This window comes from Quercus lobata, chromosome 11 (assembly GCF_001633185.2).
Source record: "Quercus lobata isolate SW786 chromosome 11, ValleyOak3.0 Primary Assembly, whole genome shotgun sequence".
Taxonomy (NCBI): domain Eukaryota; kingdom Viridiplantae; phylum Streptophyta; class Magnoliopsida; order Fagales; family Fagaceae; genus Quercus; species Quercus lobata.
Window position 1 is genome coordinate 10185108 of NC_044914.1, and position 18924 is coordinate 10204031.

The 18924-nt window shown below is 36.6% G+C and overlaps 1 protein-coding gene across 1 annotated transcript; it reads right to left on the reverse strand.

Annotated features, from left to right (window-relative positions):
- Window positions 1-13158: 13158 nt before the first annotated feature.
- Window positions 13159-14757, reverse strand: LOC115966371. Its single transcript, XM_031085615.1, has 2 exons — window positions 14412-14757; window positions 13159-13457 (listed from the first exon to the last, which is right to left on the reverse strand). The coding sequence occupies exons 1-2, from the start codon at window positions 14755-14757 to the stop codon at window positions 13159-13161; spliced, it is 645 nt and encodes a 214-aa protein (XP_030941475.1).
- Window positions 14758-18924: the final 4167 nt, after the last annotated feature.

The window sequence follows — 18924 nt, forward strand, 5'->3', positions numbered from 1 at the left end:
AAAAATGCAGATAAGATTTTATTAAAAAAAAAAACATGGCAGATTTTTATATGGAAAAATGCAGATCTGGTTTTTTATTAAAAAAAAAAAGTCAGATTTTTTTATAAGAAAAAATGCAGATCAGATTTTATTAATAAAATTCAGATCAAACTTTACAAATAAAATTCAAATCTGGTTTTACTTTGAAAAAGAAACAAAGAGAAAAAAATACAGATCTGGCTCTTAATAAAAAAAAATGAAGAAAACTTGCAAATTTGATTTTAGTTTTTAAAATAAACACAAAGAAAAATTGCAGATCTAAAATTCTAAGGCAAGATTCAACCATAGATTTAGACATGTTCATCAATTAATCATGTGAAAACTTTTGAAAGCAAAAGAGAACATGTGATAACATATGAGAAACATGATTATTTAAACACAAACAAAAACTTCATGTCCATGGAAACTAAAACATATATGAAAGCATGTTATGGAAACAAAGTTAGAGTCATACCTACATGAACTTAAATGTCCATGGAAACTAAAACATATATGAAAGCATGTTATGGAAACAAAGTTAGAGTTATACCTGCATGAACTTAATCCTCAAGGAAAGAGTTCTTCAAAGAGAAACAATTTTTTTTTAAGGATTTAAGAGAAACAATTTTTTTAAAGGATTTAAGTGAAGCCTCTTAACAAAAAAGAAGTTCCTAAAGCAGGGCTTCCAGAACTTCTTTAACATAAAGGGAGAGAGAAATCAGAAAAAGAAGGGTCAGAAAAGGGGTCCTGAATGTTGGGAGGCCTCTCCTATTTATAAAGGTGTTAGTTGCTTAGAAAATAAGCTAGGTTTGCTTGAAAATTAAGTCCAATCAGCTTAAAAAATAAGCAAAAAAACGCATGGGGAAAATCCTAAAAAAAAAAGGAGAATTGGATAAGAGTAAGTTGATTTTTCAGATCAGAACAAGTTTCAATATTTTGATCATATCTTTTTACTCAAATTTCGGAATAAGCTGAAATTTTGACAACTGAAGGGGAATTCGATTCTCTACAACTTTGCCAAAAATAGCCTAGTCCGAATTTTCAGTTCTACTAGGCCAAAAGGGCCTTGGAACATGAATCTGAAATCTGCTACTTGATTAGCACGTTTTTGAAGTGTTTTCCAAGTCTAAAACTGTATTTGGACGAATTTTAGAGTTATTTTCATGACAAACCTCATCCCAAAGTGATAATTAGGATTTTTAAAATAATTACTTTGAATATAATTATCCCCAAAGCCTATTTATCTACAGCATTTAAATATTATTAACTTAATTGTTTTAATCCCATGCAACAAATCTCACTTTAAGAAAAATACTTAACCAATCACAAAAATTCATTTAATTAATTTTAATCATTAACCAATGGAAATTAATTTCAATTAATCACACTAGATCAGTTCCACTGAAATAAAATGAATGCAGACTATGAACATTTGATCTTGTGATATCTTTCAATCCGACGGTCCGATTTGGGAATCGATTACACCATCGCGACCGTTAGAATCTCAAGATCATTTTTATGATATGCAATAAATGAATTAATGCATGTAATGCAACTATAATTTTTGGGTATATGAAATGGTCATTTTAGCTATCTTTTAAGATTAAATTATGGGTGCAAAATCGAGTGTCAACATAAATATTTTTCTTAAAGTGAGATTTGTTGCATGGGATTAAAACAAATAGGCTGATAATATTTAAAGGTTGTAGATAATTAGGCTTTTGGGATAATTATATTCAAAATAATTATTTTCAAACAAAGAGCTATTAAGTTCTAAGGTTCATTTGATAACAACACAAGCCTCATTTGTCATAAAGATATTTGAAATTAATATCATCATGTGAACCAAATGCACCACCACCACCAGCATTATCATCATTGTCATCTTCATCCTCATCCTCATCCTCATTCTCTTCATCTTCAACATCAATAGGATGATTTCTAACTCTAAATCTAAGAGGAGCATCACATTCAACACCAAATGATTCCAAATCAATGTCATCACCCTCAATCACGACATTGTTCATATCTATACAAATTTCAAAACCAAAGAACAATAAATAAAAGTATGATTCTAATAATCATTTCTCATAAATCATAACAGTCTATTAAAAATATGTAACAAGGCAAAGAATTCACAAAATTTAACATAAACTAATCTCCTTGCGCATGGTTGGACACTTCTTCAATTAGATAAACTCTTTCTTCGTATAATGCATTCTCTAACTTCTCATAATCAAGAAGAGGAGGTTCCTCTTTTTCCACTACTCAAAATTATGTTTCATCAATACTTGCATAATCAATAGGATCAAAATTGAACTTCTTATTTTTGCCGCTATACCATAAGATGAACATTTGAATAATTAGTAACCAACCACATATTAAAATAAAAGAAAGCAAGAGTAGTATTTGAATAATTGAATATGCCTATCTTTAAATTGGCAGTTATAATGAACATACACAAGATCATTAACTTGTTGATGCTCCAATCTATTTCTCCTTTTGGTACATGTTCAAAAACACTGAAATTCCACTTATGTCCCAAAGAGGCGGCTACTTGGCTAAGGATTTAAATTGCAAACTTACAATCCAAATTGCAAACTTTTGTAAGTTTGGAGCATAGGACCCAAATGACTTCCACCACTCATCTAAGTTCCACACACAACACAAACAAATTTACAATCAATAAACAGAGCTATATTTATCCTATAAAAAATTATAAAAAAAAAAAAAAAAAAAAAAAAAAAAAGAGCTATACTCCTCAAAACATAATATCATACTGTTATTAGTTAAAGTAAACAATATGTCAATTGACTAAGATGTCTTGGCTATTTCTAGTGCAAGTTAAGTTCCAAAGCTTTGTTCATGCTCTAGAAATAGCTTTAATTCCTCCATCAACTTGAGTCGGCCACAAATAACTTTTGATTCAATAACATTTGTCACAAAGGATTGTGTCTCTAACCTCTTATTAAGAATGGATGGGTCATTTTGGAATGCGAGATTCAACCAATAAGCTGCAACATGAATATCTATAGAACTGAGTATCCCAACTGGTGATGCAAAAAAATTTCAGTTGAACTCCTTGTCAATATAGATGGAAGAAGGCATTGGATTCATCAAGAGATGAACCTACAATAAGATATGAAATAGAGAAAAAAGAAATACACCAATGTGGTGTGTGCGCCAAAGGGCCTCCAATGATTAAGTTAAAATGGAATTCAATTGAAGTATATCGCAAAAGAATTCAACTTGGGAATCGTTTTTGGGATCAGAATTATCTCCCCTTTCCCTTTGGTTTGTGTGGGTTCTATAGCTCTTCTCTTCACCGACTGAATGATTATCTGCATTTATAGAATATGGAGCTATTGGTATTAATGGCTGGCATTTATTGTCTGCCAACGTTAATGCCCGTACGTTACTCCTTAGCTGTGTTGGGCATTGAATGTATTTTATGGCTTCGTCCGTCATTGATGTTCATACGTTACGCCTTGCATTGAATAGCATTTTATTCATCCATCGAGAGATGGACGATCTTAATGCTCATCAATAATGAATGCGGAGGCATTATAGACTTCAATATTCTTTTGCCCATTGGTCTGTCGATTATGCTTTTACCTATCTGGCACGTTAACCGTTACTCATGTCATTTATGGAGAACTCATTTAATGTATGATGGATGAGGGTGATTTTTCTCCTCTTCACCAACGATACTTGATAATATTAACATATGGCTCCCAAAATTAATTCTTATCCTTGAATTCCATCCTTTGCTCTATACATGCCATCATAAACATATCCCATAGCTAGTTGTTCATCAAAATTAACAATGCGTAATAAATAATCACTAGTGACACAATATGCATAATTACATGACAATCATTCCAAAATTGGTTGTCAAGAATGATTTTCAACACTTCTTTTTCTTTCTTATCTTTTGCATATCTTGATTCAACATAAAATTTGCTAGTCATATCACCAATAATTGTCAATCATGCTTATGATCCCTAAGGTTCCTAAGGCAATGGAAGTATTAGCAATTCTAGTTGGCCCTGGACGCACAATTTCCATCTAATGTTTTCTATTCCTTAACCAAGATAGCAAAGCCACATGGTTATAGATGAACACTGTGATCTTGGAAGCATCAATGGAAAGTATAAAAATAATTCAATTAGAAAAATAGACAGCACAGAAATTAATCAATGTTCTATGCCTAGTATCAATCCACCCTTTAGCCATTATTGTACAACCATGGTCAGCCCAATACGAACAATGTGAATCAACAATCAAGCTATATCCAGGACCATAAGATGCTATAGCATTCAATATAAGTTGATAAAAAAATAGAATTCACAGCATTAATAGGAATAGAAAACTCTTGGTCTTGAGCTGATACTTTAAATATTATATAATAATATATTTTTCATTAAAATAAAAAATTCCATGGTCCCCTTGGTCTAGCTTAGTTCTGTCCCCCGGTTGGAACTGAGCTGAAATGTCGTTGAAAATATTAATTGCAACTTAATGTCGAAGGCCCCGCATTAAGAAAAGTAGCATTAGGTAAGTATGTAATAACTACTCTTCCAAGTTATCATTGAAACATTTCTAGGGTTACAACAAAAATGAATAAAAATTTCGTAAAACCCTTCAATTTGTCTAACAACTTACACTTGGCTCACCATTCTATAAGTTTTTTTTAATCGACAATGCTTCCTAGTGGAATGACGAAATCCACTTTTTTGTGGGAAAAAAAAAAAAAAAAAAAAAAAAAAAAAAAAAAAAAAAAAAAGAATACCATATAACAATATATTTTTCTGAACCAAAGAAAAATTAATAAATACTCTAGAATTGTGGGGATATGCTGCTTCTTCATCTCACATGTGGAATGACGAAGTCCACAATTTTGAAAGAAAAGAGAATACCATATAACTATATTTTCGAAATACTGACTACGCCAAGTCGTTTTTTCAACTAGTCTAGGTCACACTCACGAATCGCATTTAACAACCAATTCATCAACAATAATGCCTTAATAGGGTTGTATGACGGTCTTGTTCTTGTAATCCAAAGACTGCATTTTGTCCAAGAGTACTCCAGCCTCCATGAGCTTTAATGCTGCGTTAAAAAAATTAATTTACTTGGGAGTTTTTTTTATCTGCTAAATGTTTAAGATTTTGCAGGAAACAAAGGATAGAGGCAATATCATACTAGTTTTACTGAATAATTTTCAAGAAGATGGCTTAACTTACACTAGGAAGAGAAGTAATCTCGCACCACTAGTAATTCCTTGTGGCCCGTGGGATTCAATTTTTAACCTAAAAAATTCCTGTGCCTAACTTTTTCCCACTCACATCATGCGTCCTCTGTATTTCAATCAGATTAGATATATGTATCTACCTAATCTATTGACTAATCTTTGAATATGAATCATAAATTGTAATAAACATCGGAGAGGTAAAACAATGGCATAATTTTGGGGGCACATTGAAAAATTACTGTGTGCTCCAAGAGTATAATCCCGGAGTATGCTGGGAGTATACTCCAATAGTTGTATGCAATAATAACCTGGGCACATGAAACTTCAAATTCGGCAATATCAAATTAATGTGCATGGCCAAAACTGTCAAGTCCCGAACAAAATATATGATCTAGACATGTGACAATGATACCCATAAAAACTTCCCAATGTAAGTGGTCAAAGCCATCCCAAAATTCAATGATTATTTAAAAAATAATAATAAATCAATGACAAATAAAACTTCAAAGACTTTTCTTTAAAAAAAAACAACTCCAATAGCTGACAGTCCATTGACAATCAATCTCCAATAACTTAGGAGCTAAAAAAATTTCTTTAAAAATTACAATGAACAGAAAAGTTCATAAATTTTAAATCTTCTAACAATTACTAAATATATTAATGTCAAATCCTAATCTCATGCATAGGACCCCAACGACAATTCAAATCTACCACTGCTCCAAATATGGAATAGAGAAAGAATATCGACGAATATTAAAATAAAGTATTAACAAATGCAGAGAATTGTGTTCTCCTAGCCTCGCTCTACTCATATTTCTTTATGAACTTCCAACCATATAGGATAAGACGATTCTCAGGGGAAAAAAAAATGATCTAGGATAAGACTTTGGTCGAAGAGCATCAGAGCATGTTGAAATTTACCCTCACAATTTTTTATTATTTTTAAAAATTTTACGTACATGGTAATGCACTTACCAATACCAATTCTTTAATTTTAAGAAAGAAGTTGACTATTGACATGGCTTGTTGAGAATATTAATGCAGTTACCACTTTTTTTCCCCCTTAACTAAAGAAAAATGAATCAATATTGCTTCCTAGTGGAATAACAAAATCCACTTGTTTGTGGAATAAACAAAAAGAATATTGATAAAACGTGATTTTGCCTCGTCAATATGTTCTTCGTCAGTACAATGGACAACTTTCAGATCCTATATGAGAGAAAACACTAAGTAGATAATGACACCGGTTTGGGACCTGCCAAGGACCCTCCGACCCTCCGATGCTTAAGTTAGCCTAAAACTCTTAGAAATCTTTAATCTGTAGAGTAATTTTTGTGTGTGTGTTCAAAAATATGAACATTTACTTGTCTCTCTTGGCTTTATATAGCCTCAGACCGAGTATATGCTCAGCCTGCTGGCCTCTCTAACGTTGTACCACAACTAGAGGATTTATTGCTCAATATTGACCACTTAATCCTAGCCTTTTAACATTTGTAACGGCCATTTAAATACACATCATTGGACAGCATTTTCGGTTCCGTGCTCATTTATCATTTGGTTATTGAATGTTGTCTGGAATTAATGCGCTTACACTCATCCATACTCTTACTTGTCATTAACATGGATGACTTGCAAATACGGACGACCATTTATGCGCTACTCGTCAGTTGCCCCCTTTATTTCTTTATTGTCCTTTGTTTGGACGAGCATAGGAATAAGGAAAGTCTTTTTTGGTAGGTCAGTTTATTCGTGCCTCGAGATTCTCGTCCCATCACATTTAATGTGAGGCGATATTCCCGTCAGATGATTGCCACGTTTTCTCCTTGTATTGGCCGTACATGTGAGAATTCCTTGTGTTTCCCGCGCATTGATTTTGCTTCCCTTTTTAGAAAAAACCTCTATATTCTTCTTCTTCTTCACTATGCATTGTATTTGAAGTCTAAAGTTTTTAAAAAAGAAAGCTCCTGCATATTCAGTACAGTAAGACTCCTCTTCTCAAAGCTCCATTAATGGTTAATTTTGCTTTCGTTAGGCAGGAAGCTCCTTCTATTTCTTTCTTCGTCGCTAGACTAGAGGCGTTTCTAGAGCTTTCTAGTGGGCATCATCCTCAAGTAGGCTTATTTTTACCTCAAGACTATGCGGCCTTTAGGCCTGTTTTGATCACCCTTTACCCTTTGATTTGTCATTCTTTGATAAACCTCTATATACTTCTTCTTCTTCACTGTGCATTGTATTTGAAGTCTAAAGTTTTCAAAAAAGAAAGCTCCTGCATATTCAGTACAGTAAAACTCCTCTTCTCAAAGCTCCATTAATGGTTAATTTTGCTTTCATTAGGCAGGAAGCTCCTTCTATTTCTTTCTTCGTCGCTAGATTAGAGGTGTTTCTAGAGCTTTCTGGTGGGCATCATCCTCAAGTAGGCTTATTTTTACCTCAAGAATGTGCGGCCTTTAGGCCTATTTTGATCACCCTTTACCCTTTGATTTGTCATTCTTTGATTGCCCATCACTTAGAGATGACCACCATAAAGTATAAGGACACTGAAGTTAGGTCCAACGAACTCGAAACTAGTTTGTCTTCGAGTAACGAGTCTATAGATAAAGATTTTGAGATTGTAGTGTCAAAACCCTCTTCTTCCTCATCTTCTAAACCCTCTTCTTCCACGTCTTCAATCCATTTTCATGCTCTCTCCAAATCTTGCTCCTTCGAGAAAAGACATTTGAAGTCTATAAGGAAAAGATTTCAGTTCCCTAGAGAAGTTGTCACTAGATTACCTCGTCCAAATGAGAAAGCTTGCACCTTTGCCTATGGCGAGGTGAGCTTCTATGAGACTGCTTTCTCGTGTGGTCTCCGCTTCCCTGTTCATCCTTTCATCATGAAACTTCATTCTGCTCCTAACATTGCTCCCAAGTAGCTCATCTCTAATGCTTGGAGGACGATCATTAGTTTTATGTCAATTTGGGTGTCCGCCCATGATGGGGTTATGATAAACCCTAAATGAGTTCCTTCATTTTTATCGTTTGAAGCCTTCTACCCACTACGGGTACTTTGAGCTTTTACTTTGGAGTAGGGAGTCTGGGATCGTCCATAGTTTTCCTACCTCTTTTCGTGACTAGAAATCACGATACTTTTTTTGTTTCTGGATCTGGATGGAAAACCATAACTGATGACCTGTGGGGTAAGGTCCCATGGTTGCTACGGAAATGGGAAATTCCCTCTCTTGGTGTGTTCTTCTACCTTTCTGTTAGACTAATTGTTTTATCTTCTCTTTTTCTGATTCTTCTTTTTTAGCTTGCTTTGTAGTTTCCGATCACCCCGAATTGGAAGATTGTTATCAAGGACGAGTTCAAGCTGCTTTAGAATTTGCTATTACCATCGAAGATTTTGACGACTTAATAGATCCTCGTCACTTATACAACTATTGCCTTGGACCTGAACCCTCTGCATTTGTTTTTAAGAAGATTGCTCAAGAAGAAAAGAGTATGCTTATCTTGTCTTCTCTTCTTTTATTCCCCTTTTCTTTATAAAAGCTCATCCTTCTCTCTGACTTTCTGCATGTAGAAATGGCTACCAGGTATAGCAAAGAAAAATATGCCCATGTGAAGAGCCTGAAAAACGAGCCTTTGTCCCAACTTACCCTAGGATCAAAGAAACGCAAGCTAAGAAAAAGACAAAACTCCTACCCCTTTGTCTCTTTTTTGGTACCCCATCTTCTCCCACACCTTCTTTCGAGATGATGACCTTCACACCTGATAGGCCAAAAATATATTGACCCCTTGTGATTAATCAATTGATTAATTAGCCAAGCTTATTAATTAATCAAATTAACATGCAAAGCGTGTGGTACCACAAACAAATCACCAATTAAACTAAGTGCAGTGGAAATTAAATCGACACGGTGATTTGTTTTCGAATGGGGAAAACCAACACGACAAAAACCCCACCGGGTAATTTTAAGGTCACCATTCTTGAGAATCAACTATTATCAAAACAAGCAGTTACAAGTAAAGGAATCCCAGTACCTTCTACCAACCTACAGTTGAACCCTTACCCCAATACCCAATTAAACTTATTCTGTAGTGACAATCTTTCCTTGTAATGCACGGCTCCCAGTACGTGACTAACCAATTGCGAGGATCCCAGTACGTAACTTCAATCACCAACTAGAGAAGGTTGTTGGCTGCAAAGTTCTTCAATTAATCCAGATGATAAAGATCAAGAAGATGCTTGGTTACAAAACCATACAATGCACAAATACAGCAACTTCTTCACAAGAGAGATGAACTAGGGCAAAACTGTGTCTCTGGTCACAATTTGCTTGAACAAACTTTACTTAACACTTGTGCAACTTGTGTCACCTTTGACGGCCCTTAAAATAATCCTTTTATATGTCTAAGGTTGTGAGAAAAGAAAGCCCAAACACATATTCACGGATTAGAGTCAAAACAGATCTGAAATTCTATTTTTCATAAACCTCGACAGATACCCTATCTGTTGAGCTGCTGTCGAGCCACAGGGCTGGAACAGCTCTTCAAGCTCGATAGATGCTAGTTGTCGAGCTTTAATGATCTTGCACTTTTCAGCTTAAATCTTAGAAAGACTTGCATGGTTTTAACACTTGATCTTGAAACAAAATTTCTTGAAGTATTAAACACATCCTAGATCTACTCAAATACAAGTAAAGTGTGTTTTGTCAAAGGATTATCCAATTACATAAAATAGTGACATATGTTCCTAACAAGTGAATCACATATGTCCTAACAACACCTCCAACCACTCATTCCAAAGGGAATGGTAAGGTTGGCAAGAGCGTCTGGGAAGACCCTGCCATGGCACTTGGACGAGCTCACAACATTATCACTAACAACGAGCTTAGAGGCCTCTCGTCCATCCCTTCTCACGAATTGGTCAACCGTCATATCCATAAGCTTGTGCAGGTATTTTACTTAGCTACTTTTTGTTGCTTATTGAGTTTTTACACCTGTTAAAAGTTCTAATTCTGCTTTCGTCTTCAGGTTCTCAAAGAATCCTTGCGTTTGATGAGAGATTATCTGAACAGTGAGGAGAAGGTGGTGGTTGCCAATTCTAAGGTTGACTCAGTTGAGGTTGAAAGCTCGAGGTTGAGGAAGGATTCAATCGAGGCAATGGACCAAGTGACGAAGGCTAAGGATAAGGTGAAGGAGCTCAAGGATGCGCCGAATGTGGAAAAAAAGCTTGTCATTTAGAAGGACGAGGGTTCAAGCTGCCCTTTTGAAGATAGACGAAGAATGTGAGAAAGTGATCACGAAATTTCTAGAGTCTGATCGCTTTTCTGATCTCCAATTCGTCTAGTACTTCAAGGGTTTCGAGCTTCTTTGTAGGTGGATGATGAAGCATCATAGTCAGGTAGCGAATTTCACAAACCTTGACTTCGAAGCCATTGACACTGAGATCCTTGCCGACGAGACTAAAGAGAAGGAAGGAAAAGCTCTTGCTGAATTTGCTAAAGCTGCTGAAGGAGATGGTACTGCTATGGGTAGAATTGTGGACGAGGCTCGCATGGATGGGGGCCATGTTGAAGAGGTCGTCACTGCTCCTTGAAAGAAAATTTTCAATATCTCTCTTTTTTTTTAGGGGGGGGGGGGGGGCTCTGGTTGCCTTTTGTTTTGAGGTTTGAACTCAAAGACAATGAATATTTTGGATGCCTCCTGTTTTGAGGCTTTTTATATCTTCGTCTTTAAGAACAGCAAATGCCTTCTTGTTTATACTTTTAGCTTTATTCATGCCTTCAGCCTTTGTTGTAGTTTGCTCAAGAAGTTTTGCTATGACTTAAACCTCAAAGTTTTCGTTATAACACTAGACTTTGTTGTTTGAAGTTCTTTTGATCATACATTATATTTCCCTTGGGAATGCATGATCTAAACTTGGAGTTTTCATCATTGATGATGTACTTTTGTGGTTCTTACCATTGATGGTTTAAACTCGTTGTTAAAGTTTTTACCATGTTTATGATTTGAACTTGTTGTTAGAGTTTTCACCATATTTATGGTTTAAACTCGTTGTCAAAGTTTTTACCATATTTATGGTTTAAACTCGTTGTCAAAGTTTTTACCATGTTTATGATTTAAAATCGTCGTTTGAGTTTTTACCATATGAAGATGTCTTTTATGATTTGAACTCGTTAATGGAGTTTTTACCATTTGGACATAGGCATCTCCTTTTCATGGCTCAATCTTGTCTGTAAATTTCACCATAAGGCTTTGTCAAACTTATTGAAAAAGAGATAGCTTATGGAGCCTATTATTTCAAGCACCCTTATTTGTAAAGGGATTACAAGGGAAATTACTGAAAATAACTTGACCAAACTAAAATACTAAAAGAAAAAATGCTTTAAGGAAAAACAATGAAATCTCACTTATCTGATGCATCGTTAGGCGAGGTACTCCAAGGACGGAGCTTATTGATCTAAGTACTTCTTACTGATAGTATTTCTTGAGGTACTCCACGTTTCAGGGATGAGGCAATGGATTGCCATTGAGATCCTTCAGGTAGTAGCTTCCTCTTCTTGAGTAACGAACGACCTTATATGGACCTTCCCAAGTAGGGCCTAACTTTCCCTAGGTTGAGTCCTTAGTGGCTTGTGAGACTTTTTGCAGTACCATATCATCAATGTTTAACCTTCTGAGCTTTACCCTCTAATTGTGGTACTTTGCCATCTTCTGTTGATATCAAGCCATTCTTAAGGCTGCCTCATCTCTAACTTCAGGTAAACAATCCAAGTTGAGTCTTAGCTCATCATTATTTAAACCTTCGTCATAATGGGCTCGCCTAAGGCTAGACAACCCCACTTTAACCAGAATAATTGCTTTTGTACCGAAAGCTAGCTTGAATGGCGTTTCTCCTGTTGGTGTTCTTGCAATTGTTCAATAAGCCCATAGAATGCATGGTAACTCCTCTGGCCATGCACCCTTTACCCCCTTAAGTTGTGCTTTGATGAGTTTGAGCAAAGTACGATTTGTTACCTCTGTCTGCCCATTCGCCTATAGGTGTCTAGGTGACGAATAGTGGTTCTTATTTCCAGCTTTGCATAAAATTCTTTGAATCTTCGACTATCAAATTGCCAACCATTGTCAAAGATAATCATCCTTGGGATCCCAAACTTGCAAAAAATGTTCTTCCAGATGAAGTTCTGTATCTTGCTCTCAGCGATCACTACTAATGGCTCTTCTTCAACCCATTTAGTGAAATAATCAATAGCGACAAGTAGGAACTTAACCTACTTCTTCCCTTAAGGGAGTGGACCAATGATGTCAATCCCCCAGGTGGAAAATAGCAATGGTGAGGAAATGCTCGTCATTAGTTATCTAGGAATGTGCTGTACATTTCTGAACCGTTGACACTTATCGCATTTTTTGACGAGTTCTACTGCATATTTTTGCATAGTTGGCCAAAAGTAGCCTGCCCTGATTGTCTTTCCCACCAAAGATCGTGGTCTTGAATGATCACCACATACGCCTTCATGGATTTCTCTCAACACATACGTTGCTTCTTCAGGAGTCAGGCATTTTAGGTAAGGCAAAAAAAATCCTCTTTTGTAAAGTTCACCATTCACAACAATGAAACTGGCCGCTCTGACTCTAACCTTCTTTGCTTCAGACGAGTTAGATAGGAGTTAGCTGTCTTTGATGTAAGAAAGGATTGGGTCCATCTAGGTGCTTGGTTAGTGGACTGAGAAGGTTTGCAATCCGTCTATGCTAGGGATTGTCTAGACCTCCATAAATATCCCTGGCTTTGGTGAGGCATCTTCAATTGACGCCAATTTAGTGACCTCGTTAGCAGTTGAGTTGTTTTCCCGTGGGATTTGTTTGAACTTAACTTCATTAAACTCATCAATAAGTTGGCTCATCAGCTTAAGGTACCTCTTCATTCTTTCTTCTTCTTTTTTTGTACTCATTGGTTATTTTCCCAACAATCAACTTAGAATCGGTTCTTAGCTTCAAATTTTTTATCTCTAGGGCTTTTGCAATTCTCATGTTAGTAAGGATTTCTTCGTACTCCATTTCGTTGTTCATCGCTGGAAATTGGAGTTGAACTCCATACTTAATGACATCCTTCTCAGGCAATGTCATAATTACACTGAAGCCTCCAAGTATTGCGACAAACGAGCCATCTGCATAGATCATCCAGTACTTTGCTTCCTGATCTGGGTCTGGAAGAGTGAATTCAATGATAAAATCTGCTAACACCTAGGCTTTGGTCATTGTTCTTGGCCTGTATTCGATATCAAACTGGCTTAGTTCAACAACCCACTAGACCATGCACCTTGCTGCATCTAGTTTGCTCATTGCTTTTCGAATTGGTTGATCCGTCATTACAATGATGGTGTGTGCTTGGAAGTATGGACGAAGCTTTCTTAAAGTGACAATTTTCTCTATCCGTGGGTACTTCGCTTCAACGCCCTGAAAAGCCTGGCTTGTGTAGTACACGGGTCATTGCACCTTGGATTCTTCATAAATCAAAGCTGAGCTGATGGCTGTTTATTATATAGCTAGATACAAGAACAGATCTTCTACTTCTACAGGCAGGCTCAAAAGCAAGGATTTTACCAGATACTCTTTGAGGTTCTGGAAGGCTACTTCATACTCGTCCATCCATTGGAAGGCCTGCTTAAGAGTTTTAAAGAAGTGGAGGCACTTATTAGTGGCTTTTGAGACGAACCTATTCAATGCTGCCACTCATCTTGTCAGCCTTTGCACCTCCTTAACCGTCCTGGGAGAAGTCGTGTCAAGTATGGCTCTCACCTTCTCTAGATTTGCCTCAATTATTCGCTAAGACACCATGAAACCGAGGAATTTTCCTAAGGAGACTCCAAAAACACACTTCGCAGGGTTGAGCTTCATTCTATACCTTCTCAAAGTATCAAACGTCTCTTGGAGGTATTCAAGGTGGGTTTTGGCTTCTTTGCTTTTTACGAACATGTCATCCACATAGACCTCCATATTCCTGCGTATCTGTTTATTGAACACCTGGTTTACCAGTCTCTAGTAAGTGGCACCTGCATTCTTCAATCCAAACAACATGACTTTATAGCAATATAAGCCCTAGCTAATGACGAATACAGTTTTCTCCTAGTCTTCCTTCTTCATAAGGATCTGGTTATAACCTGAAAAAGCATCCATGAAGGTTAGCAATTCATGGATAGCTGTTGAATCAACGAGCTGGTCAATTCTGGGAAGGGGAAAACTGTCTTTAGGGCATGCATTATTTAAGTCTGTGAAGTCCACACACATTCTCCACTTTCCATTGGACTTTTTTACCATGACAACATTGGCAAGCCATTCGGGGTAGTAAACCTCTTGAATAAATCCTAAAGTCAAGAGCTTTTCTACCTCTTCCATAACTGCTTTGTTTCGCTTTGGGGCGAATACTCGTCTCTTTTTTTGGACGAGCTTCTTCATTGGGTTGATATTAAGACTATGCTCTATCACACGTCCGTCAATTCCCGGCATATCTTCATGGCTCCATGCAAAGACATCCAAATTCTTTTTCAAAAACTTCACCAACTCGTCCTTTAAGGACTGTTGGAGCTCCTTTCCTATCTTGGTAGTTTTGGAAGGGTCTCCTTCTACCAATTCTATATTCTTTTCCTCTTCCATGGGCTTGGGTGGTTCTTCCTCTACCATCCAAGTTTGATTCTCTTTGGATGCCAACACCACCTGGTAACACTTCCTAGCTAATAGTTAGTCTCCACAAATTTCTCCAATCTCGTAAGGGGTTAGGAATTTCACCTTTAAGCAGTATGTGGAAGCTGCAGGCTTGAGGCGATTAAGGGTTGGTCATCCAAGAATCACATTATAAGATGAAAGGCAGTCAACAATTAGAAAGTCTACCTCCCTTATTACCTGAGCTAGGTGAGTCCCTACTATAATCTGTAGGGAAATGATGCCTTTTGGATATACGCGGTCCCCAATGAAGCTGACCAAAGGAGACCCAAAGGGTCTAAGGCATTTTGGATCCAACTTCATCTACTGGAATGCCGTCTTATACATCACATCTACTGAGCTTCCGTTATCTGCCAAATCTCTTCGGGTGTTGTACCCTTAAATATTTAGCATGATAACGAGGGGATCATCGTGTGGCTGCCTAATTCCCTTTGTATCTCACTCGAAAAAAACAATGTCGTCATTTCCGGTACGAGGATTTTTGGCTATCGGGTGCTTGACATGAATATTGTTGACTTGTCTTTAGACTGCCTTTCTCAAGGACTTGTACAATCCCCCAACAACTGATTCTCCCATAATCACCCTTATTTCTCCTACGACTTGTAGACTTCTATTTCGTTCGGTGGCGGGGCCCATAGTCTTTTTTGACAAATTTTTTAAGTTTTCCCCCCTGGATTAACTCCTCTATCAGTTCTTTCAAATCCCTGCATTCGTCAGTATAATGACCATGATCCTTATGGAAGCGACAGTATTTCTTTGAATCTCTTTGCTTTGAGGATGAACTCAATGGTTTAGGCCATTTCAGTGCAGGATTGTCCTTTATCTGCATGAGGATTGTCCACGGGCATCAACAAAGAAGTGAAATTCAGCTTTTTCTTTGATGACGCCTCTAGACCACTTTTGCTAGCCTTGGCTTCTAAGAGATTATCTTTGCGATCCTTCTTCTTGCCCTGGGACTCAGCACTCTCTTCCTTCTTTCGCTTACTCGTTGGTCCCTTTGCAGTCAATGCATCTTCACCATTCATATACTTCTGTGCTTTGAACAACAAATCTGTCATCAAGGTTGGAGGGGTCTTCCCTAGAGAGAAAACGAGGTCAAGATTGTTCAACCCTACTTGGAAGGCTCTCATTATCACCTGATCATCTACTTCGTCAATTTCCAGCACTGCTTTGTTGAAGCATTTCACATACTCTCTCAGGGTTTCCCCTTCTTGTTGCTTTACAGCTTGCAAATAGGAGGTGGGACTCTTATGGCATTAGCCCCCAATGAAATGGCAAACAAAAGGGTCGCTTAGCTGATCAAAGTTTGCAATAGATGCCATAGGCAGCTTGCTGAACCATGCCCTTGGTGCTCCTTTAAGGGTTGCTAGGAACAATCTGCAAATGACTTCATATAAAGTTTGCTAGAGGTTTAATAACATCTTAAATGCCCCTATGTGGTCTAGGGGATCCTTAGTGCCATTGTATACTTCCAATTGAGGGAGACAAAATTTGGGAGGCAAGGGACACTCCAAAACGTTGGCAATGAAGGGTGAGTCTGTCCTCTTGATCATACCATCAAGATTTACTGTTTTTTTTTCCCTTCTTGGCATTCTTTACTTCATCTAACTCCTTCCTCATGTTCTTCATCATCTGATCGCTACCACGAGTCGACTATGCGGTGTGCTCTAAAGTTTCTCTTCTGCTATTTCTTGGGTTGTGGGCTTCGTCGTCATTATCATTGCAGTTACGCCATGACTGCGACATACTCGTGCCCTCTAGATGCATTTTCTACTTCAAGTCTTCATTTTGTTTCATCAATTCTTGCACGTTAGTCGTTAGTGCTTGAATTTGTTAAGCCATCACCATCAGGTCGAGTGGTGTAGTTGTGGTTGAGTCCATCAGTTCTAAGGAACTTAGTAAGTAGAGAATTCACCAGCTTATTAATTGATAGCCCGTCATTCTCACAGACAGCGCCAAACTGATAAAACATGATTTCGCCTCGTCAGTATATTCCTCGTCAGTACGATGGATGACCTTCAGATCCTGTATGAGAGAAAACACTAAGTAGATAATGACATTGGTTTGAGGCCTATCAAGGACCCTCCAATGCTTAAGTTAGCTTAAAACTCTTTAGAAATCTTTAATTTGTAGAGTAATTTTTGTGTGTGTTCAAAAATATGAACATTTACCTGTCTCTCCTGGCTTTATATAGCCTCAGATCGAGTAAATGCTTAGCCTACTAGCCTCTCTAACGTTGTACCACAACTGAAGGATTTATTGTACAATAATGACCACTTAATCCCAACCCTTTAACATTTGTAATGGCCATTTAAATACACATCATTGGACGACAGTAACGGTTCCATACTCATTTATCATTTGGTCATTGAATGCTATCTGGAATTAATGAACGCTTGTCCATACTCTTACTCATCATTAACATGGACGACTTGCAAATACAGACAGCCATTTATGCACTACTCGTCAAATACCATATAACAATATATTTTTCTAAACCAAAAAAATTAATAAATACTCTAGAATTGTGGGGATATGCTGCTTCATCATCTCACATGTGGAATGACGAAGTACACTATTTTGAAAGAAAAGAGAATGCCATATAACTATATTTTCAAAATACTGAATAATTACTATGAACAAGTTGGCATGGTATTGGGAAGTTGAGAAAATTAAATGCAAAAAGTTAATAATGAAAAGCGAGCGCCGCCCCCAGGCCCCCCCCCCCCCCCCCCCCCAAGATTCAAATCCTCTAGATTTCTTAGAGTATTCTACCAGTAGATTTTCTTAAATCCTAACCACTCTTTAATGATTCAATGGTCAAGATTCTGTCATGTCAGCATTCCACTAACAATATTCTTAAAATAATAAAATAATGTTGCAAACAAAACAATTAAGATTATTGTTAGTAGAATGCTGACATGACATAATCTAGACCATTAAATCATTAAAGAATTGTTAGGATTTAAGAAAATCTATTTGGTAGAGTACCCTAGGAAATCTAGAGAATCTGAATCCCAAAAAAAAAAAATTTATATAGATATGCAAGTTTGTAATCCCAAATTCAAAACGAAAAATCTAGCCTATCGACAAAAGTAGCTTTAATTAATAAGTCATGTGATTATAAGGTGCAAAGCTTCCAGTTGTTTCCAGCTGGAGAATGGACAAACAATAAGACGATTCTCAGAAATAAATAAATAAATAAAGATTTAGGATAAGATTGTCGTCGAAGAGCATCACAGCATGTTGAAATTTACCCTCACAATTTTTTATTATTTTTAAAAATTTACGTACATGGTAATGCACTTACCAATACCAATTCTTTATTTATAAGAAAGAAGTTTTTCTTTTTTTTAATAAAAAAATGGTATTTGGTGTAGGCTCATCAACTCTACGCCATATGACAACAATGAGTAATACCACCTGTACTACACGGGTCTTGTTGGGGCTATCACTCAAACCGTTCCTCACTGAATATAAAACGAGAACTCCTACCATCAAACCACACCCCATGTGGTTTTTAAGAAAGAAGTTGACAATTGACATGAGTCGTTGAGAATGTACATCATTTTAAACACATGTTTTTAATTCTTAAACAATATTACATATATTTTCATATACTTTTTACCCACACGTATTTAAAAAAAAAAAAAAAAAAAAAAAAAAAAAAAAAAAACTGAAAACTGTTATTTAAATACTCGTATCAAATAGGCCCTAATGCTGTTACCACTTTTTCTTTTTCTTTTTTCCTTAACTAAAGAAAAATGAATCAATAATGCTTCCTAGTGGAATGACGAAATCCACTTTTTTGTGGAAAAAACAAAAAGAATTCCATATAACAATATGTGTTGATTTGTTTGTGTGGATGTGTTTGTGTTTGTGTGTGTGTGAGGAAAAAGAAGATGAGAAGAGGAGATGTTACTGAGTTCGTTGTGCACGGAGAAGAGAGAAAAA